Raw genomic sequence first — 23,276 nt, 5'->3', positions numbered from 1 at the left:
TAGTGTTGTGGCTGCGAGGATCACATCCAGCCCAGATCATGGACGGGCTCGTCGGGCCTAGTTTATTCATGACCAGGACTAGATGGGCCGTACAAATAATAGAAATTAGACGGGCTGTGGCCCAGCTTCTCTGAAATTTAGATGTGGGCTGTGGCCTAGCTTCTCTCGCGGCCCATCTTCTCTCGTCTCTGTCTCTCCAACGAGACTGCTAGTCTGCGGCCGAAAAGGGGGTTGCGGCCGCCGCTACCTTGGTCCCTCTCCTCTCTCCTCTACACATCCTGACATCCGCCTCCGTCGCAGACTCGTCCGTGGACGGTGCTGGTGCTGCGTTCGATCAAAGGCAAGTAGAGCCTCTCCCAAGTTAGTTAGGGAAAGGGTTTGGTGTTTCTAGACCTAAGTTAGTTAGCGACGCCATTGGTGGATTGGGACAAAAATCAGCTGTGCATTTATCAGTTTTTGGTACACAACCGCTGCTTATAGATGCTGTAGTGGTTTGCCTGATCTAGTTTGCTTCAGTTCCTCTTTCGCTGAATCTATGGATTTTGGAGGAAAAAAGTTGGAATTTATTTTACGCGTGTTTGGGGTGGTTGTAGCATCACTGCATCAGGTAGCGTAGTTAGCTTACTTTTGGATCAAGACATCAAGTAGTTCACTTTTGATAAGCATTGGGCTATCTTCTCAAGTTGTTGGGCCTGAATTAAGTCTGATAAGCGTGAGTGCACAAGATTGATGTTCAGGTGGAAACAACTTACTTCAAAAGGAGAAATAAAAAGAGAAATAAAGAAAATACCAAGTTCTGTTCTTTGTTTAAAGTTTTCATTTTTATGCTATTTGCAGACAGAACCTCGTAACAGGTCAGGAAGCTTCGAAGCATGGCAATGGAGATGAGGGCTCGGGAATCTGTAAACATGTCGGAGGACCTAACTGGGGCAATCGCACCATACGCCATCGCCCTACATGACGTGTTCCTCCACTCCCATTGCTCATCATGCTTCAGCGAATTACCGCCACAATCTCCCTGTGTCATGTCTTGCACTACATGCTGCTCTGTTCGATACTGCTGCTCAGAGTGCTTAAGCTCAGATTCACTGGTGCATTATTCTTCTGGTGAATGTTGCTTCTTTGTGGAGCACCTCAAGAGAGCCTCCCCTAACTATGTTACTGAAGGAACAAGTGATTTGCGTGCTGCACTCCGCCTTCTTTATGCGCTTGAGATGCACGGTCTTGTTTCATCTGATCAAATCAACCGCTTCAGTAGAATTGGTGGACTTTCAGCAAGTGGAATTGAAGAAGCTCTGGAGGAAGGGGAACAGATTGCTGAGAGGATATTGGAGGGGAGCTTATTGATGTCATCTGCTAGAAAATCAAGGGCAGAGACTTATGTTAGCTTCTCCGATGGGCTTAAAGTTGAGAGGATGGCATTATGGGCAGTGATTACAAATAGTGTTGAGGTACAGCTTAGTGAAGGGATGGCAATGGGAATTTCTGTGTATGGCCCAAGTTTCTCATGGTTCAACCATAGCTGCTTTCCCAATGCTTCGTACCGGTTTGTATTGGCTCCAAAGAATGAAGACTGTATTTCACACAAATCAAAATCATGGGCAGTCCCTGCTAGCAAAGGAGTTGCAGCTGATGTGGTAAAGGAAACTGATTACCATTTTGTTTAGTACCTGATGAACTTTTGCTTGCATCATATACTAAGAGAATATAATCGAATGCTTATACTCAGGTCACTCATCACTGTAAGTGTCCTTTTGGACATGGATCCCTTACACACCTTTAGCCATCAGTCTGTTGTAATATATTCATAAAGCCAGATAAAATAAAGTATCATGAAAGTATCTTTTGAGTAAGATCTAATTCTGTTATTTTTGTTCGTTAGATCCAAGTATTTGCAAAGATACTAATTATATGAAAATTGAATAGTTTGGCTGCATGGTTTCTAGCTTCTAGGAAAGCACTTATTTTCTTTACTTGAGCTATTACTTTATTATTGTACATTGAATCATTGCGTTTGTTATTGGTTCCAGTGGCATACTTGGCAGTATGAGGAAGCAAATTCTACCAAAGGTATTTCATTATTTTTGACTATGTTGCAATATATGAATGCATCATTCTAAACTTTTTCTCACTAATTATTTCCTAGCACTCTGCAAATATGGTCCCAGAGTTGTTGTTCGTTGCACAAAACCAATTATCAAGGGAGATGAAGTTTGCGTAACATACATTGATCTTCTCCAGACCAAGGTACTTTTTGTCGAATTTTGCTGAACCCATATTTGCAATTTACCAACACATTAAGTCAGTCACTATCATATATTCAGGATCAAATATTAGATGAACATACATTATTCTTTTGAAGAATTTAATCAAGGTTAACTTGTGCAATGCATTGTAATGTGTGCTATTTGGGTGACTTTTAGTTGCACCGGTATTTAGTTTCTTAGATGGCCATACATTATTCTTTTTGTGCTTAATTTTAGAACGTTGGTGGCCCGTAACTAATTCATTTTGATATGGTGACTGCTGTTATTCCATGTTTAACAAAATTATCAAGGGTAAATATCAGATGGACAGGAGTATATTGGTGAACACATGCACAAACTCAATAATGTTTCTTGAACCTAATCTGAGAGGCCTACATGGGAGGTGGAAGTTCTCTTATCCCTTTTGGGCTAACATAGGGCCCAATTAGATTGTCCAATTAAAAGGTGGACAAGGGGATGGGGTGATTTCCACCTGTCACTTGGGCCATTCAGATTGGATCCGAGGGAGGAGATTTAGTTTGTGCATATGTTCACCGGTATTACTCTTGTGCACCTGATATTTCACCAATTCAAGCATATAACACTATTACTCAATTTTGTTATTGTGGTTTCTTGTGAGCCACTGTTGTTAATATTCGATATGGCGCTCTTATTAGTCATGCACTGCTGATGCAAAAGATATATATTGACTTGAACAATCATACCTGCTTACTAATGTATTCTGCATTTGCAAATTCTCATGTCATGTTAAACTTTGTTGCATACTAGTTTAAGCATTTTTCCCAGATTCGTCTTTAACTTCATAGCAGTCGCTTCGGCCTGCTATGTGGTGTAAAATTTAATGTTTCTTTGCATCTGTTCTATAAAGACAAGGCTTTTGCGTGTGCAAAAACAAAGTTGTCAATTTGTCTTCCAATTCTCCCCACTTTCACATAGGAAAACAAAATTTGGGCTAGCCTTTTTTCTTTTGATGTTTTGGTGTATGCTGGCATACACATCACTAGTGTTTTCCACTAATGATTAGTTAATGCATATTAATTGTTTTAGTAAAGCTTGGTTAAAATTATCAGTAGTTACCAATCCGAGGTCCAACATACAATGTCAATAAAGAGGAAAAGAAGTTTTTCTACTGGTTGCATTTCATTCTTTATTCACTTATCTTGTCATGCTCATAACATCTCTTTCCAGGAAGCAAGGCATTCGGATCTGTGGTTAAAGTATAAATTCATTTGTTCTTGCAATCGTTGTATAGCATCACCAGAACCTTATGTGGATCTTATTTTGAATGTAAGAATGCAATCTGGGATAAAATATTCTCATAATTTATTTGCAATTTTTCATGTGCTTCCTTTATTGTTGGCACTATGTTCACAAGCAATTAAAACTTTCCAATCACATTGTCATGGAGTGTTATGGAAACTGTTAGCAAACTGCCATTGAATTCCATAGCTTGGCTGCTGTGTTGTAAATTTCTCTGAAAATAGTTAATAATACTTTCACCAGTTAGTGACACCAATGTTTTATTTAGCCCATTTTATACTTTTACTAGAATTTTTAGCTTATTGCACATGTTCCTAGTTGTCAACACTTACACTTTTTGCCCAAAAAAAAACAAACTGTCTTGACCACTTCTCTCCGTGACTATCTATCAGTGTGATGCTAGGGACTTAAATAAACCAGAGGATGCTGTTGCAGCTCCAACAGTTGAGGATTTGGATGATGACTTGCAACAAGCAATATCTGAATACTCATTGGGTGATGATGCCAAAGCTTGTTGTGATATGATTGAAAGCATGCTTTCTGAAAACTTAATGAGAGATTTGCAGAAAGGGGAACTTCGAGGGAGAAAACATATACTGCACCCTCTTCACCATCTCTGTTTCACTGCTTACATGACACTTGCCTCTGCTTACCGGTTTCGTGCCCTAAGTTTAAAAACAGGCAGTTTGCATGGAGAAAAAAGTGATGATCTTTTTAGAATGGCCAAAGCTGCAGCAGCTTATTCATTAGTACTTGCTGGAGCTACGAACCATCTGTTCTTATCTGAATGTTCCTTTATGATGCCACTGTCGCATTTTTTAATAGGTGCTGGGCAGTCATTGTTTTTTCTTGTTCAATCTATGAAGGGAGAGATGAGGCAGTATTTATCTGCGGCTAAGTTCACCTTTCCTTCATGTCCAGAAAGTTCTGCAAAACATGATTTAGTGAAGTATAATGAGTTCAGATCAACTTGTGAAGGGTTTGGCAAACAAATGCTATCTTTGTCGTTTCATTGCTGGTCATTTCTAGTCCAAGGTTTACCCTGCCTGGAAAAGATCAAGAATCCTATAGATTTCAGTTGGCTTGGAACATCAATACACCAGCCTCTCCTTCCGGAGGAAAATTATGCCAATCTTTCTGCACATGATCCTACATCTTTCACAAAGGAACAGAAAGAGTGCATTTTTAGTTTGGCTATTTGTTGTGTCACCTATTGCAAATATCTCACTAGTATATGCTATGGCCCGCAACATTATCTGGCAGACCTTGCTAAAGATATACTTGAAGGTATTGATTTACACATGACTTGTCTTTGTTGGCATAGTTCTGTTCTTGTAAAGTGTGTAGTCATTATCTGCCATAGTTTGATGTTTGATATGCTCTGCTTCAAGTATCAATGGTTGTTGATCTTAGTTTCTAGATGGTTTATGGTTAATCCCATTGTTTCTTTTAACAAAAGCTCAGTCTATCTGTAATATACTTTTTCCTACTGGGAAGTTGGGTCATTTACATTGTACCATTCTCTTTGTTCTAATGAAGAAAAGCCGCTAAAGATGGGTTTCATAGGAGCAGATAACATCATACTTCTGTGGTTTCGCTTTGCTTAACATTTGTCCTTTGATATATCTATGTAGCAGTTTATCTGAAAGTGGGCTCTGAGACTGTCTGAGACTAATTAGTTTATCATTCCATAATGGTCGATCCTTGGTTCAGTTTTACATTTATTTTCTCATTATGTAAAAAGGATGCATATGCTTTCTGGTTAGGATGCAAATTCTTCTTGTTATGAATGGAATCATTATGAAGCTGGGCCATGACAGTTTTAACAAAGGTGCAAAATATTTTGTTTAAACATCTAGAAAAAGCTAGCTATTTGTGTCTGGAAGATACTCTCAAATCATTATGATACAATTATACATGTTGCATGTCTTTGGCTGCTCATGAAGAATGGTGTAGCCTAGCTATAATTCAAGAGTTTTTTACAAGACTGTAGTGACGGAAAATAATTAGCAATACTTTTGGGCAATTATGTCTTGGTTCAATGAACTGAAAACAAATAGCTCTGCTTGTTTGATGAAGGACAGGATTCCTTCTCTGTGGATGGGATTTTCAGGGTTGGGTGGGATGGTGGGTTTGCAAAACTGGACCTGATAGAAAGCATTTCCTCATCCTGGCAACTCTATCAACAAGTAAAAGCAAAAATTATGTTTCATACTTAAGTCACATGCTGACAGTTCCATGCTATGAATAAAACAAAGACATCTCATTCAACTCCACTAGACAAAATGATCTCATTCATACTTGCAAATTGTAACACCCTCAGAGGCTCAGACCCTTACAGATGAATGAAAATTGTGGGTTTTCTAATTTCTAGTGAGTTGTATGATTGTGTATTATCTTTCGCTTCTTTGTTTTTCCTGATGTGAATTTTGGTCTGATCAGAATTTTCTTTCTTTTCTATTTGCAATTACCTTTTACCCAGATTTTGTCTTATCTACAGGGATCACCATTTTTCCAAGCGAACTGGAGAAATATGTAAACAAATGAATGGCTAATTTCAGGCCTTGCAATTGCTCCTTTATCTTTATAGTTACTCATTTTCAGATCAACTATGTCAAGTTACTTAAAGGTAAGTAGGCAATTCAGAACTCAACTGTACCTGCAAGCCTCTAACTGCATGTTTTATGCAGGCAACTACAAACGTTCCAACCCTTTTCACTGAGAAACAGATGTTTGCTATAGCAAGTTGAATTGGTGTATTAATTATCAGAATAGTAGTGACAGGTTCTGGTGACAAATAATTGTAGGAATATGCTTTAGTATTTTTCTTTGCTTGTATTGCTGCTAGACGCTGCTAACCCTGACCTGACCACTAGCAAATTAAACATCATTAATGGGCTGGCCTACCTATTCACAGTTGGGCCCTATTTATTTTAAGCTAGTGGTTATGATAAAAAACTAGAAAAAATCCTGTTCAGATCTTGGTTTTGGATGCAACGTTGCACCATGCTGCAAAACCTCTAGATGGTATTCAGCATTTTGTGCTATTTTCATCTCATAGCATGGTTCTGTTATATGAGTGGTGCATAGTTTCCTTGTTTTTATGACTCTTTAAGTTTTCACAGTTAACACTGTGTTGTCCTAATGACATGATTCGTAGAATTATGGACATATTTTATTGTTGTGAAACTATAAAAACCTGCTGATTAATTTGTGTTCAAATCCTAAATGTTTTTTTCTAATTTGAATTAAGTAATTTCTTACAGCTGTATCCACTTGTGCATGATGTGAGTATCCATTGGTCTATTCGGGATATTCTTATTTACTGATCAACTAACATAGATTTGATACTCATATAGATGTGGAAACAGAGTAAGTTCAGTTGGTGTTTAAGAAAAGATGTGATTTTCCATGTGTGTTTCCGTCAGACAACATTTATACGTGGTTTGGCTTACATAAAAAACACTTATGTGGTGCATTGGCTATCTTTCAGGGTTGAAACGTATTGATGGATCAAAATCCTTTTTCTCTTTGCGGTCATATGGCATTGCTCCAGGTCCAGTTGTCTTTTCTCGAGGAGCACAGAAAGATCTCCACCTAGACAACAAATGAGCTGCTTTCACCGTTTAATGTCCATCATATTAGCCACCCGTATTTCAGATTGCTATTGATGCTTTCAAACCTCCTGCATATCTAGTTCTCTGCTATAAATACCTACTACCCCATGCTCCATGGATGCACAGAACTGAGCATACAATTTATTTTTGTGATATTTTACTTCACAACTTAAAATGGCTGATGAGTATGATCGCAGCAGCTACAGAAGCACCAGTGTTGACGAAGGTGGCTACAGCAAGTCCAGCACCAACGACTACGGTAACGCTGGTGGCTACAACAAGTCCAGCACCGATGACTACGGTAGCGGGGGTGGCGGCTACAAGTCCAGCACGGACGACTACAGTAGCGAGGGTGGCTACAACAAGTCCAGCACCGGCAACTACGGAAACAATGGTAGCTACAAGTCCAATGATCTAAGCAGCGACTACAACAAATCTGGCACCGATGATTACAGTGGCAGTGGTGGATACACTAAATCCACCACCAGCGATGAATACAAGAAGCCAAGCTCCGACGACTATGATGGTAGCTACAAGAACTCCAGCACTGATGGCTACAGCGGAAGCGGCTACAACAAGTCGAGAACCGACGACTATGGCAGCGGTAAGAACACCTCCAACACTGACGACTATGGCAGCGGTGGCTACAACAAGTCCAGCACCGACGACTACAGTAGCGGGGGTGGCGGCTACAACAAGTCCAGCACTGACGACTACAGTAGCGGGGGTGGCTACAACAAGTCCAGCACCGACGACTACAGAAACGATGGTGGCTACAAGTCCAATGACCTAAGCAGCGACTACAACAAATCTGGCACCGATGACTATAGTGGCAGTGGTGGATACAGCAAGTCCACCACCAGCGACGAATACAAGAAGCCAAGCTCCGACGACTATGATGGTGGCTACAAGAACTCCAGCACTGATGGCTACGGCGGCAGCGGCTACAACAAGTCGAGCACCGACGACTATGGCAGCGGTAAGAACACCTCCAACACTGACAACTATGGCAGCGGTGGCTACAACAAGTCTAGCACGGACAACTATGACGGAGGCTACAACAAGTCCAGCGGCGATGACTATGGCCGCAGCAGCAAGTCAGGAACCGATGACTACAGCGGAGGCTACAACAAGTCCGGCTCCGATGAGTAGGTCGGGCAGGAACAACACCGACGACTACTAGAAGCTTCCAAGGAAAGGAATAAGTGTGTTGTCGATCGAGATCATACATATCTGAGTATTACCGCTCCATTGTCTGCAGAATGGGATTGTATGTGCTGTATGCATAGTTGATCCCATCTTGAAGTCTTTACTATGGAGGTGATTCTCAGTGTTATATGCTCGGGCCTGGGGTGTGTATATCTGTAGTAGTCTACGTCTTGCACAGCCGTGCTTTGGCATGCGCAATATGTAATCCTGCTTTGTCTGTACGTGCGTAAATATACATTAATACTAAAGTTTGCTATGCTTGTATAAGTGTTCCTGGTATGCTTGCTCAACCAAATTTGGAGTCACACTCTGATGTGGACAAATGAACACTGGCATCAGACTTATAATAACTCCGCAAATTGTGTCCTCCGATGGCAGCTGCCATTCTTACTCTGATGCTCACATCCAACCACTGCAGTTACTCAGAGCGTCAAGATCGCCAGTTCTGTGGGCGTGTATGTGTCGAGCTAGTTATGTTCGGTTAAATATGGGATAGTTATGTTTGGTTAAATTTGGGATGGTAATGGTTGAACGTAATAATCATAGCTTTGAAACTACTCACTCCATCTTATCTTAATTTGTAGGTCGTTTTGATATTTTTAAGTTTATACTTCCTTCATTTTCATTTCAAATGTATCTGGACATATTGTATGTATGGCTAGTGTAACACGAGGAACAGTATCGCTCCTAAAAAATCACGAAAATAAGGACCATCCCATCCATTGATGGGTATGTGGTTCGTCGTTGAACGTCGTCGTGTATCCACTGTCGATTGTCGGTACGAGCAAATAATGCAGCTGAACCGAAGGGGTTCAGATCACTGAAAGCGCCCTTAACTCACTGAAAGCGGTTACTTTGTCGAGAACGGCCGCGAGCTGCTGGCAGAGCAAGTCGACGCTAGTCGACGTAATAGCCACGTAGGACCGCACCGTAGAGACAAGGGACAGTTGGCGTATTCTTCCAGCAGACAAGTGCGTTCAGATCAGCAAGCGCTGCTACACGACCACACACGGACACGGCGCCGCACGCGGCTTGCCGACACTGCGCGCGAGCTGGGCCGGCGCCCGGCGACTGCCCCGGCCGACACGGCGCTTGACACCACGCAACCGACGGGCGCGGTCGCATTAACTCGCCGCGCCGGCCGTGCTAGCCGCCCACGGGGCAACCGTCCACTTCGGCCACGGCGGCGAGGGACGGGGCCGGGGCCGGGGGCGCCATCGATTATCGGCTCCATCCAGATAGCGCCGGCCGAACACTTGCTCTGCAACTTGCAGGGGAACCTCGCGCCAAAACAGAGCACGACGCGTGACCCTGCTGCTGAACGAATGGCCCTCGTTTTCCCTCATATCTTTTTTTTAATAAACTTTCCCTCATATCCTCTCTCAAAACAATAATGCAATCTCTCTCAAAAAAAAACAATAATGCAATCTCACACAGAAGATCTCTCGCTCCAGATCGGACGCGGAGACGCCGCTGGTTCCTAGCCGCGTATACTTGCCAGGTCGAGCATGCAAGTTGGCCGGCCTGCCGGCATCGAGGTCGATCCGACTTGGACACAGGCAGATGATGGACTCGACCGCGAAGCTGTCTTTCCCATCGGCCATGAGGTTCTTCTCCCCTCATCCGCCTCCGTCGACCTCTGCCGACAACCGGTCACGTAAGGTTTTTGGCAAGCGGTAGTAGCATAGTAGCATACGCACGTGTAGAGCTACGGTACGCAGGCCGTCTGATTGCTGGGAGTGCGATCGTCGATGAATGAAAAGGCGCCACTTGGAAGAGACAACATGCTGTACTGAGCCATGGTCCATGGACGACGACGACGACACCTTAGCTATCACAGGGTACCACGTGGTTTCTACGATTGTTTCAGTTGAGTAACGACAGTTTATACAGTTATACAACACATGGCGTGCTAGCGTCCAGAACAAATAAGACCGTTTTGGGGGTCCAGAAATTAGTCTTAACCTTAATCAGGTAAAGGTTTTCATAAGAAAAAATCAGGTAAAGGTTGGGGCTCCGGTGCGGTAACGTGGCCCTGCCTCCATCTACCCGATCGACTCGATTGAGGAATATCTAGTCATTTCACATGATCCGGGCGTGATAAACGATGGCTTTTAATCTGCGCTGTCGGTGCAGAAGCTCCGATCCAGCGACTCGTAGTAGGCGAGGCATATTCTCCTTTGTTTTTTTTTTGCTCTCTACACTGAAACAAACAACACTTATTTTGCTATGTAGTAATAAGTAGAGTATTATGGAACACACAACACAATCAATTATGTATTTTGTTCTAAAAGACAGACGACCTGGATTGTGGGCTTAAGGCTTATGGCATGAAATCCAAGAGCTAGATAGGCAGGGTTTTGTAATTTATTCTTTTTCATATTCTCTTCACTGAACACTCCTGTTTTTACCTTGTCTGGTTGTAGTATTCCAAGTTGGCAGACGATGTATGGTAACCATCTCAGGAACTGTAATCCTGGTCATAGTATAATCAATAAAACCTCTTGAGATTTGCCCTAAAGAAAGATGCAACGTAACACGATTCTGCATCTCGTTCTGTATTCTTAAAGACTGAAACACAAAATAGTCCACTCGTCATAGTCAAGTTAGGGGATGCGTCACATGCATGTCTACAACCTCTAGGTTGTCAAAGTATGCATGTAAAAGAAGTCTGCCAAGTTCATCTAATTAAAGCCGGGTGGCGAGGAAAAACAACATCACAACTTATTAGTCATGCCTAATTAAGGGAATCTTATCACCACTCTAGTGTACGTCTATGACATGTGAGACCTATGCCTACATGGGAACAAGTTTGGCATACTAAACCGTGGCTAGAACAATACCCTTACCTAGAGATGCCCAAGAAATTATAGTGCCAAGCTGGCTATCTTCAGCATGCAAACATGCCCGTGCTCTGTTGGCACGACCTTGAATCTCCTTTCTCAAAGGAGGAACTCATAGATGCTATCCCACACGATGAGGTGTACGTGACTTCAGACAACAGCAATTTCACTCAACTAATACTAGTAATACTAGTAGTCTAATGCGGGCACAGATACACAAGGCGCCTTCACATTTCAGATAAAGTAAAGAACTTTGGGTGCAGAACTTAGTCTCGTTCAGGACTTCAGGTAACGAACGGTGTGATGACTTACAGATCCACCGGTCTCGTTCAGAACTTAGTCCCAATGCGATGATGTGAATAGACAAATTTTATCTAGTTATTTCACTTTATCAGAGCACGGAAATGCCAGAGCAAACTGGACGAGAGTGACTTTGTTCTGATTTATGAAAAATTTAGCTGTTGGAAAATGCTATGCACTTCGAAAAATTCTCTTCCCGAACTTCTGGCTCATGTTTTGTTCTGTATTCTGAACTGAAACAAAACCATTTTTCCATGTTAATCCTGAATGGCATGGCATCCTGAGCAAGTAATCTCTGAGGCTCGGATTGATTCGGATTTCAGGGAATAAACCCTCATCCATCCATTATTAGTCGTGGCCCAACCAGATGATGTCGACATGCAAGCAACTAGCCAACTAGTTCCTGTCTGCAAAAAATATCTGCACTTCGAGATTAAGCCAAATCAACTAGAATTCCCAACTACCTGTCAGATTTCAGTATTTCACTAAGACGTGTGCAGCGTATTAACCACGAGTCACGGCCCAGCTCGGAGATCGCCGCTCCCTTCTATAAATGCTTCGCCATTGCTGTGTACCTGGAGGCACAGCGCAACTGCAACCACAGCTTACTCTTCTGTACTGAAAACAAACTCCTGAACGTGACAAGTAACGAACGCGATCGAGATGGCTGACGAGTACGGCCGCAGCGGCTACGGCAGGTCCGGCGCCGGCGAAGACTACGAGGGCGGCTACAACAGGTCCGGCGGCGACGACTACGGCCGCGGCGAAGGCGGCTACAACAAGTCGGGCGGCGACGGCGGCTACGGCGACGGGTACAACAAGTCCGGCGGCGACGACTACGGCCGCAGCGGCGGCGACGGGTACACCGGCCGCCGCGGCGGCACGGACGACTACGAGGGCGGCTACAACAAGTCCGGCACCGACGACTACGGCCGCAGCGGCGCCGGCGGGTACAACAAGTCGGGCTCCGACGACTACAACAGCGGCGGCGGCGGGTACAACAGGTCCTCCGGCGACGACGAGTACAACAAAAAGTCCGGCGACGACGAGTACAACAAAAAGTCCGGCGACGATGAGTACGGCTCCTCCCGGGACGACTCGGAGACGTACAGGAAGGAGGAGAAGGAGCACAAGCACAAGGAGCACCTCGGCGAGATGGGCGCCCTCGCCGCCGGCGCCTTCGCCTTGGTCCGTCACGCTCTTTAATCAATTTTATTGGCAACTCTCGCACCGACGACATGTTTTTTTTTCTTCTGACGATCGATGCATGCGTATCGATATCGTGTGGGTGCAGTACGAGAAGCACCAGGCGAAGAAGGACCCGGAGAACGCGCACCGGCACAAGATCGAGGAGGGCGTGGCGGCGGCGGCGGCGCTGGGCAGCGGCGGGTACGCGTTCCACGAGCACCACGGCAAAAAGGAGGCCAAGGAGGCCGCGGAGGACGCCGAGGAGGAGGAGGACGGCCGCGGCGAGGGGAAGAAGAAGCACCACTTCTTCGGCTAGCTGATCGACGACGCTCCTGCAGCAGTGCCAGCAGTATGCTTTGCATGCAGCAGGGGAATAAATTGAAGAGCCGGGAGTTTAATTTCGCGCGTACGGCTCCGTGTGTCCGTGTGTGTGTGTCGTGTGACTGTGGTTGCTGATGTGGCTGCATGCCGATGCTGTGGTGCATGCTGCCAGAGTGCGTTGGTGTGTCTGCATGTGCATTTCTCTACGTCGTTTTCTACGTGGTATGCATGTACGTGTTTTGCACTTGACTTTGTAACCGAGACTTCGGGAATAAAATGCTTCTTCATCCGTACGTTTGATTATCAAACTGACACGTGTGCTGCCTAGCTACTGTTTCGCTTCTTATGACTTATGAGCTTGGGGCGATGTGTAAAATGACGCGGCAGATAATATAATAACGCCTTTTTTTTTAGCAAACAGCAAAGTAGTAATTTTAAGTGCAAAATGGAGAACTGAGGCCAATCCTATGGGAGTGTTTATTTCTATGCACGTTGTCTGAAATTTAAGTGTGAAATGAATATGGACCACATTTTGATGGATTTTTTTTAGAAGAAAGTCCCGATACGTATTTTGAAGGAATTATAGCATGATAACCTCATACTTCAATTTTCTTTTGAGAGTCCCGATACATCTCTCCTTGTATTTCCTACGCTTTGTCTTGCTAGTAAACTACTTGATTCCTCATGCTTCAGTTGGAGCGTACTTGCTAATTTCGTCCACGTTTGAGTCTTGTCATGCTAATAAACTACTTCATTCCTCGTGCATGAGTTAGAGCGTACCTTTGGAAAGAAAATGGACCAAAACTCATTTCATGATTTCATTTGGAAGATGCTTGTTTGTTTATGTACCCAGTGCTTAAGCAGTGACGCCCCGTCCCGAAAGAGTTCTCAGCCCAACTCGCCACTCCCATACAGGCTCCGATATAGGATAGCATCCAGCCAGACTCCCCGTGGCAAAGAACCGAGCGGCCTAGCTTTTTTCCTGTACGATCCGGCACACCCCGGCCGTCCTCAGGAGAACGTGAGCCCGCGAAAGCGAACATAACCGGCAGGTTGGCACGTCGTTTGCCTCCATGCGACCATGCCTTCCTTACCTGCTATGCTAAGGAACCTGGGAGATTTTCCATCCAAACTAACCGATCCAAGACAATATTGCCACGCGGCGTCGCCGTCGTCCGACGCCGACGGCCACCGGTGCACCGCACGCAGAGCATTTAGACCGCCACCTGGCCGCAGCCACCTGTGGATTGGATTGCCAAGTGTGTGGTGCTGACTAATCACACGCTGAAGAAGGGAAATGATAATAAAAAAAAAATCAATCATCAGGACCTACAAGTCATCAAGGAGTACGCCCATTGGCGTGCACCCTGCTCATCGTTGTCACCTCCCTGCTTGATTCAGGGGAGGATGATGAGCAGCGACCAACCACCTGCACAAGATCGGTCACGAGTTCCCGTCGTCCAAGTGTTCCCGTGGAAACACGACTGATGAGCTGGGCCAAGGCCAGCCAGCGATGCGGGATCCAAAGCCCATCGCGGTCGACGGGTCACCTGTTCGATCAAGGGCAGCATCGTACATTCGTACTCGAAAGGTGTTTTGTTTGCTCTCGCTTGCAGCTGCAGCGCTAATAGCGTTTATTACCCTACTGCTAATTAGGGCCATGTTTAGTTACTCCCAACTCCCAACTTTGACACTATGCAAAAAGAAGATTCCCCATCACATCAAACTTGCGGTACATGCATGGAGTACTAAATGTAGATGAAATTAAAAACTAATTGCACAGTTTTGTTGTACTTTGCGAGACGAATCTTTTGAGCCTAATTAGTCAATATTTGGACAATAATTCACAAATACAAACGAAACGCTACAGTGTGCTACAGTGCTGTAACAGTAATTTTGCACCTCCCAAATTCCCCAACTAAACACGGCCTAGGCTTCACGTCACTACATGAGAGAATCGAGCACAGTTTTTTTTTTCCTCAACATTTTAGTTTCAAGCTCGCCCACAACTTGGAAGCCGAACTCCTCCAAACTTTCACTTGACAGGCTCCAACGCGACCGCGTAAAAACATCACCAGTGCTCGAGAAAAAAACTGTTTACCTTTTTTTATGCAGGTTGTTTTTAGAAAATTAGCTTATTGACTGCGATTGTGGTTCCTATTAGGAACAAAGGAAAGATTATGCAGGTTGTTTCACAAGTAAGATGTTGGAGGTCATCGCCTTGAATATCTTTACCAATAATGGATGGAGAAGAAATAATAGATTTAGCTTTTGATTTTCTCCTATCCACTGCATATTTTTTCTTTCTTATTTGTGATCAGCCTGCGAGCTGAGAATATTAAGAAACTAGGCTATGTGCGATCGTAGAGGCCAGAGACAATTCATTTTTCTAAAAAACATACACCGGGAACACTAAGGACAGGAGTAGAAGATCATAAATCATGTCCAACGACACAAATCACCATTGACAAAGAAGAATTTTGTAAATCACTTCTGGTGAGAAGCCAGAGAGCATTCAAACATCCGAAATATATGACACAGTCTTCTTGATAGAAAATGGAAGTTATTTTCACCGATGTGCATGGTACTCCCTCCATACACAAAATAAGTACTTTAAAGTTATTTTAACTTTGACCATGATACAAAAATCATAAAAATTGATGATGTAACTAGATTTATCGTGAAACTAATTATTACAGATGTGCATTACAATAGCTCCTTCTATCAGCGTGACATAGCTCTTTCTATTTAAAATAGTGTATTACAGATGTGTATTCTATTGCGCAATTAGCGTGAAAATACAAGCCTTGGGATTCTCCGGGTTTGGATTCCCCTCTAGTTACTGCTCAAAATCATGCTCTCACTTGGTTTTAAGGCTTTCATGGCTGGCCTCTGCTTCTTAGTAGCTGACAGCTGGGCCCCACAAGTCTAAGTGGCTGACAACGGAACCTCACAGCTAACGAGACGAAAATGGTGTCCATGCAATCCCTCCCCATCACCCTAACCAAACAACTACTCCATTTTAACTTTATTAGATTCATATACTTTGCTATACACATAGATATACCCTATATCTAGATGCATAATAATATCTATACATCTAAAAAACAAATCGATCTATAATTTCGGACGAAGGGAGTATTAGGATAGTATCTCATCCTCAAAAGAGGAATGACCCTATCTCACTTCACCTTTGACTCCCAACCAAACATAAACGTGTAACTGGTGTGAAGTTTTTCCTTCCCGCTGTATATTCTTAGCTTCTGCACTCCCTCAAATGCCCTCTTACTAGAGGGATGGTGATTGATGAATAGTTGCAGGGGTAGTTATGTCATTGCATCATCCATTCCCACCCTATAAATGCTGGCCATTAGGCACCACAGTTTCTCCATCCAAGAAGCCGACGATCATCTCCCCCCTGATAACTTTGCAGAGAAACATATATTTGGATCTTTCTTTGACAAGCAAGTCATGGCCGAGGAGAAGCACCACCACCACCTGTTCCACCACCACAAGGAGGAGGAGAGCTCCGGCGAGGTCGACTACGAGAAGAAGGAGAAGCACCACAAGCACATGGAGCAGCTCGGCGGCCTTGGTGCCATTGCCGCCGGCGCATACGCTCTGGTCAGCAGTAATCCAATTAATTTCTTTGAACTGCATGTATATCCACGCATGATTCAGCTCTTGATTTGCATATGCATCTGTTCCTGCGTGTGACTGCAGCATGAGAAGCACAAGGCCAAGAAGGACCCCGAGAACGAGCACGGCCACCGGATCAAGGAGGAGGTGGCCGCCGTCGCCGCCGTGGGCTCCGCTGGCTACGCCTTCCACGAGCGCCACGAGAAGAAGGACGCCAAGAAGCACGGCCACAACTGAAACCATGTTTGCCCGAAGCATCTCATCGCCACTGCTTGATTCTTCTCTTTCGATTCGTGTGCGTCAGGCCTTGATTTGGACTGATATCTGCACCTAGGAACTCGATCTGGATCCTCGGTGTTCCCGTATCAACTGCAAATCAAGCCTTGAGTAATAAGCGTGCGCATCCGGCCGCCGCGCTTTATTTGCTTTGTGTCTGTGTACTGGATCATCTTATGTATATTTTTCTGTCGAGATGTTCTGATCTGTACTCGAATAATGTGAATTTACGTGGCTTGTACTGCACGGGTAAAATGGTTTAAGAGCACCCAAGTATTGGTTATTGTTTTGCACTAACTCTACATATAATAGTTACATAAATTTCATTGTAACCGTGAGAATAACATATTGAGATCGGTAGGGTTAAATTCTACACGAATTAAAAATCAAAAAGGAAAAATGAAAAGGAATGAAAATGAAAACAACAACACACAAACTGGGCCAAAAGGAAAACCAAAGCCCAGGAACAAAAACAACCCAGCAACTTACAAACGTAGAAAAAAATAATAAATATTTTCTTATTATGAAAACAAAAAAGAGCAAACTAATTAGCAGGCCCATGTCATGAAGCAACCAAAAACGCTTCCCAACAACCAAACGGTCAAAGAAAGCACGGCTCAGTGAAATCAACAAAAAAATAATGGTCCTCCAAAAAGACAAAAAAATAATAGCCAGCTTTTGTATATAAATCACCTAGGTATATTTTAGTAGCGATAATAAATTGATGGTGCCATAAAAATTCTATTAATCTTTTTTACATTTTCACTATGCCTTAAAGTCGTTTGCTATTGACTTAGTTTAGCTAAGATGAAGAGATCATGCACGATTGATTGTTTAATAAGCAAGCACAAGTTCTGGAAATGTGGTTGAACTTGCACTCCGATTTTCTGTCATCCACTCAGTACAGGTATATATATTATCTGAATTTATTTGAGGAGTTTAATGGCACTATTGATTCATAGGTAGTCAACGGAACAAAGTGCCTATCAATCTCAAGACATATCGGGAGTTTAGTGTGCGTATGTGTATGTGAGCACCTGCTTCATTACCGTCTTTTGCCAAAAAAATCCGATCTTATAATTAAGGAAAAAAGAACTTCTAATAAAAAATATTTTGAAGAAAAATTAAAATGTTCTGGCTGAATGGAAAAATTGTCCCAAATAAAAATATTCCAATAATGTTGCAGAATTGTTCCACTATTAAGTCATAAAAAAATATTTCTTAGAAATCAAAATGTTCTGGCTGAAGAAAAAACATTTCAAACCAAGAAGAAATATATTCCACTAATGACTAATATAGGGTAATTGTTTTAAGATAGTAGTAACTCTAGATAGCGTGAGAGAAAGTGCCCGGAGGAAAATACAGTGTAGATGGGGTAACTGACCAACATAGCATTACCCTTAACATGCATACAACGACACCTTGTTGGCTGGGCCACCAGCCCAACACAATGACACCTCATTGGCTGGTGGGCGAAACATACCGTGAAGGCCAACGGGGTTATCACTCTTGCACGATGTGATTACCAATGATAGTGAACATAGTTTTCCTTGGGATTCACGGGATTTTGTCGGGGCTCAGTGACCCCGGTGGCAAAGGTGGTTAGCTCGCCTGCTGCTCGCTGCCACTTGAATTCACAGTTCCTGGAGCAAGCCAATGCCGGCGCCGGCGGCCACCGTCTGTTGTTGCTTCTGGTCGAGGTACGGCAGAACGGTGTAGACGGTCTGCACGACGGTGAGGACGAGGAGGACGAAGGCGACGGCGAGGGAGATGATCGCCCACGGGTTCCCGGCGTGGTTCAGGACGAGGCTGGCGCGCCACTCGTTCCACCGCGCCCCGCGGTAGGCGTTGACGGCGGCGTGCACGTCGTGGAGCCTGCTGCGCCGGTCCAGCACGGCCTCGGTCGCCAGCCGGGTGAACATCTCCGCCACCGCCTTGTCGCTGCCGAGGCCGTTCCGGAGCACGCCGGCGGCGGACAGCAGCCGCGCGTCCGCCGCCGACTTGATCACGTTGTCCATGAAGAACACGTACGCCGTCACCTCGTTATTGGCGCGCCGCCCCGCGTGCAACTGCTCGAACGCCATCAGGCTCAGGAGCTTGTGCCCCGTGGTGTCGTCGACGGCGAGCTCCGGGATGTGGAGCACGCCGTGGTGGAAGCGGATGTCGTGGAGGCAGCAGCTGCGCGTCGTCCGTGTCCGGCTCGGGCGGAAACGGACCCCCGCCTGGTGGAGCTCCGTCGCCGAGGGGACGAACTCGTCCAGCGGCCCTGTGCGGGACGGCCGGGGAGGGCCGTGGAGCAGGCTCCGGTGGCAGACGTCCAGGGCGTGGAGCGCCAGGCCGCCGCCGGTGACCGCCGGCGAGTCGTGGTTCAGCTTCACGAAATCCAGCACCATGTTGTTGATCGCGTCGTCGGTCTGCAGCAGAGGTGTCAATTCGTTCACGAAATCAGTTCGAGCACATCGAAACGCATGGATTTTGCGATTCGATTCGACTCCGAGACGAACGTAACGTACCGCGGCTGACGCGCCGTGCAGGAAGGTGACGAGCCGCTGGAGGACGAGCAGCGGCAGCTGGTTCTCGATCATGAGCATGTCGCGCCGCACGTACGACACCACGTACAGCTCGCCGTGCCGGCTGAAGACGGGGTCAGTGGCCGCGTAGCGCCAGCCTCACCGCATCCACCCTCGTTATAAATTTTCATTATAACTTTGGTTCTTCGGGCAACTTCTCATTATAAATTTTCAGCTTAACTTACCTGAGAATGTTGTCAAGAGAGCTTCCAATCGCACAACTTTTATACATAACTTCTTTATACAATTAGTTAGTGCAACTTCTCAATGATTTTATGAGAATGTTGTTAGGATAATTTCTTAGGAGAAACTTTTCTAGACTTATACATGTAATTTTTTCGCTCAACTTCTCCAATGAAACATGTTCAAAATATGTTTTTAGAACAATTAATTCAACTAAGTTTTATTATAAAATGACCAAATAATTTTTTTGCTAAAACATGTTGAAGTAAGATTAACTCACATAATCTAGATAAAAACTTATTCGTATGCATTACATGGAGAAAATTTTGTTTAGAAACAAGCAAGGAAAAGGCTAAGGGAAATCTGTATGAGTAAATCTATTTTTAGTAAACATGATGGAGACATGTGGCATGGCAAAATATAACAAAGAAAGGAAAAGTTGATGGAAGGAAAAACAAAAAAACTACCAAATAAAACAAAGAAAAGAAAAATGGAAACAATGAAAATAAAAGAAGGAAGAATACATGTCGCAGTGAAAATGGCCCCTATAAGCCGTTATTTGTGATTTTAGTAATTTTGAGTGATAATATAATAATTAGAACTAATGTGTTCATCAGGTGTAGTATGCGTTAGCACGGTATTACAGGTCCAAGGATGAATGCAATCAAAGGCACCAAAGCTGGGATTGATGGACTACTATTTATAAAAAACATTTACGAAAGATTGCACGCTGATACGATGTGGTTCAATTTTGGCCACCTAATGTTACACAAGGAACACGAGAACCAGACGGATCGAGTGAAATTGAGGGCCCTTATCACATATTGACATGCAGGAAATTCAGGTTTGTAATGACACACATGTGATGCATGCTTGTATATTGCAAGAGTTTTACAATTCAGGCTTTACATGTGCTACAAAAGTGCATGCTTAATTCTAGAAGATATGCATAGGGGATATACATGTCACGACATGCATTGAACCACGATGACAAGCTTTCTATTGGGGAGGAATTCTTGTTTGTTTTTGTGATCAGTGCACAAGGGAGATGCTCCTCCTGTGCAAGCAAGAAGAGTACTTTTCTAGTGTTGGCTAAGTTCCACCGCCTAGAACTAAACGGGTTGCTGGAACCAGTCAGTTACGAAAAGCTACTAGGAGCCAATAAACTCTAATTTCTGTCACGTTCAGGCTATGTTCTTCGCATGCATGGTTCACAACTAAGGTATTCTGTATCCACTTATGGTAGAAGTAGATTTCGCTCCCTCGATCCCTTCTAACTCCCTTCAGTCTTCAGCGGTTCCATAAACCAGTCAAATGATCAATTTTGAATTTGAATTTTTGATATAAAAATTTAGGCGACACATGTGGATAGCCACTCCAGGAAATTGAAATATAAATTCAAAAAAAGTTAACTGTTTACATATTTCTTCTGGGGCCCAATTTTTTAAAAGCAGAGAAAGTTTTCCCGCTCGCAACAACAAAAACCTCTACTTTCAGTCAGAAGTGTTTTTCCCTCAAATCATATGAAGATTTAAATAATCATGAAGCTCTTGCGCTCCAATTTAGTTAGTAAGTTTCTGGAACATCTAATCCATCGGTTTGTTTCATATTTTTCACGTGAACCAGCCATAATCTGTAAGTCCGTACCTCACCAAATTCCTTGGGTTTCAGGCCATCTCATGGACTCTTCTGAAGAAGCAATGATACACTCAAGAACCTAGCATTGGTGCAGGCCACAGCCATCAGAACTGAAGCTGTTTCCGGAAACACGCGTACTCAGTACCTGAACTGTCGCAAAAATTCTCTCCCGATCACAGCAGCAAATCACCAAGGAAAGAGCCAAACATACCGACCGATGTGGAGTGCAGGAGCACGTCGGTCAAGCAAGAACGCGGCTGAAAACCGCCTGAACCTTAGGATCAGGACAAATGACATGACTTCTATCAGCTATGGTGCTCGCATATAAAGCCTGGGCCGATGAGGTGAGGTCCATTCGAAGTCAGTGCAAGCAAAGAAGCAGCAGTTCTGAGGCACTCCAGTACAGTTCTACACATCAGCTGAGAATTCGTGTGCTTTGCGGAGGTATTAATGGAGATGAATATGCCGGCGCATGCTCAGGCAGCCCTGCTAGACATAGAGCAGGAGTACAGCAGCATGCTGCGCACTCAATCCAATGCGCGCTTCTTGTTCAAGAAATACCAATCTGAGGAAGAAATGGAAGCTCTTCTTGAGACCCAGAAGGACCTCATCCCTCCGGTGCTTCATAACATCATGGTGCACCGAAGAACATCTTCAGAGATCGAGCGCGCAATGGCCGATTACTTCGACGCAAGCACGGAGGCCATTGAGATCTGCAGGCAGCTGCTCCGGAACATCAAGGACACCCAAAGCAACTACCAGTCGATGGACAGCTTCCTTGCAAGCATCACAGACAGCACGGCCAGTACTAGTGCGAGTGCTCCCCTTGCACTCAAGTCTTTCCCTGTCACAAGCAACCCTTTCTGCACCACAACTCGGAGCAACTTCAGGCAGATCCACGACAAGTACTCCTCCATACTCCAGAGCATCAGATCGAGCCACCGGAGATTAGGGAGGAAGCTCAAGATCGTGAAGGCGTTCAAGAAGCTCTCGCGTGCCTTCCTCGTCATGGCGTGCGGCGGGGCGTCTGCGGCCGCCATCGGCGCGGCGTCGCACCGGCTGTTCTTCGGCGTCCTGATCGGGGCGGCAGCCGCGGGGCTCTTGCCGATCGCGCTCAAAAGGAGGATTGCTGGGAAGGCTAGGAAAGAGAAGGGGTCCAGCAAGACCTGCATGTCCTTGCTGCGGCTGCAGGAGCAGCTCGACACCGCGGCGAAGGGGACTTACGTTCTCGGCCAGGACCTTGACACGGTGAGCAACCTCGTGGTGCGGCTCTCCGATGGCATCGAGCGGGAGAACGCCATGGCGAGGTGCTGCGAGGAAAGATCGGGCGAGAGGAGCTCGGTGCTTGAGATGGTGAACGAGCTGAGGAGGAGCTGCTCGAGCTCCAGGAGGCTTACTGACGAGCTGGAGGAGCATGTCTGCCTGCTCCTTGCCACCATACATAAGGCTAGAATTTTGGTGATCCAAGAGATCTCCAAGAAAGCGTGATAGGAAATGTGTTCTTCATCTATATGACTGTATGCTATAGACGGTCAAAAGATTCTTGCTTCTAATAAGGCAAAATTTGCCGGCGGACGAAAAAAGGTGACATTTGCCACAAGCCACTAAAAAAGGATGTCTTTGCCACAACACACTGTAACTCAGCTCGGTAATCTCTAGTAACAGCTAACACCAACAAAACCATTAACATATAGAACAGGATACATGTCGGAAATGGTTTAAGAGAGTGCATACTCTGCTGCACTAGGTATCAACAAATACTATGGAGCGTAATTGTTTCTGGCAGGCAAAGGGTTAGTTTGTTTGATTTTGAATATTTGGAAGCGAAGGCCCTAGCAGCTCCATGCGAGGAGGAAAGAAAGGGCTTCGGATTCCTCCGAAGAAAAGGACGGCAAGGAGGCTTCCCCTAGTGAACATGATAGCTCTGCTCACTCAAGCGAATTATAATAGCCTCAGCAGATGACT

The 23,276-nt window shown here is 44.7% G+C and overlaps 6 protein-coding genes across 10 annotated transcripts; 5 read left to right on the top strand and 1 right to left on the bottom strand.

The window, feature by feature from the left end:
* Positions 1–197: 197 nt before the first annotated feature.
* Positions 198–7,159, top strand: LOC101763199 (protein SET DOMAIN GROUP 41). 5 transcript variants are annotated; one of them, XM_022828147.1, is made up of 9 exons: positions 198–340; positions 838–1,637; positions 2,031–2,070; positions 2,147–2,247; positions 3,456–3,554; positions 3,920–4,814; positions 6,028–6,156; positions 6,794–6,899; positions 7,021–7,159. In XM_022828147.1, the coding sequence occupies exons 2-7, from the start codon at positions 873–875 to the stop codon at positions 6,072–6,074; spliced, it is 1,947 nt and encodes a 648-aa protein (XP_022683882.1). In that variant the 5' UTR covers positions 198–340; positions 838–872; the 3' UTR covers positions 6,075–6,156; positions 6,794–6,899; positions 7,021–7,159. The 5 variants fall into 5 exon arrangements, with proteins under 5 accessions (XP_022683882.1, XP_022683881.1, XP_012703216.1 ...); XM_022828146.1 differs by having other exon boundaries at positions 6,028–6,899; XM_012847762.2 differs by lacking the exon at positions 6,794–6,899 and having other exon boundaries at positions 7,021–7,156.
* Positions 7,160–7,318: 159 nt separating this feature from the next.
* On the top strand, positions 7,319–8,296 carry LOC101762791 (stress protein DDR48-like). Its single transcript, XM_004977934.1, has one exon. It carries the CDS (start codon positions 7,319–7,321, stop codon positions 8,294–8,296), a length of 978 nt encoding a protein of 325 aa, XP_004977991.1.
* A 3,766-nt stretch (positions 8,297–12,062) lies between these two features.
* LOC105914856 (protein argonaute 18) lies at positions 12,063–13,313 on the top strand. Its single transcript, XM_012847886.3, has 2 exons — positions 12,063–12,684; positions 12,791–13,313. Exons 1-2 carry the CDS (start codon positions 12,160–12,162, stop codon positions 12,998–13,000), a joined length of 735 nt encoding a protein of 244 aa, XP_012703340.1. The 5' UTR covers positions 12,063–12,159; the 3' UTR covers positions 13,001–13,313.
* Positions 13,314–16,380: 3,067 nt separating this feature from the next.
* On the top strand, positions 16,381–17,209 carry LOC101785036 (abscisic stress-ripening protein 3). Its single transcript, XM_012847207.3, has 2 exons — positions 16,381–16,629; positions 16,729–17,209. Exons 1-2 carry the CDS (start codon positions 16,477–16,479, stop codon positions 16,879–16,881), a joined length of 306 nt encoding a protein of 101 aa, XP_012702661.1. The 5' UTR covers positions 16,381–16,476; the 3' UTR covers positions 16,882–17,209.
* Positions 17,210–18,554: 1,345 nt separating this feature from the next.
* On the bottom strand, positions 18,555–19,511 carry LOC101762392 (UPF0481 protein At3g47200). The gene is made up of 2 exons (XM_004977933.1): positions 19,434–19,511; positions 18,555–19,334 (listed from the first exon to the last, which is right to left on the bottom strand). Exons 1-2 carry the CDS (start codon positions 19,509–19,511, stop codon positions 18,555–18,557), a joined length of 858 nt encoding a protein of 285 aa, XP_004977990.1.
* A 2,250-nt stretch (positions 19,512–21,761) lies between these two features.
* Positions 21,762–22,799, top strand: LOC101761976 (putative UPF0496 protein 2). Its single transcript, XM_022828517.1, has one exon. It carries the CDS (start codon positions 21,762–21,764, stop codon positions 22,797–22,799), a length of 1,038 nt encoding a protein of 345 aa, XP_022684252.1.
* Positions 22,800–23,276: the final 477 nt, after the last annotated feature.

Source organism: Setaria italica, chromosome VII, assembly GCF_000263155.2.
Source record: "Setaria italica strain Yugu1 chromosome VII, Setaria_italica_v2.0, whole genome shotgun sequence".
Taxonomy (NCBI): domain Eukaryota; kingdom Viridiplantae; phylum Streptophyta; class Magnoliopsida; order Poales; family Poaceae; genus Setaria; species Setaria italica.
This window is presented reverse-complemented; position numbering and strand designations above follow the sequence as displayed.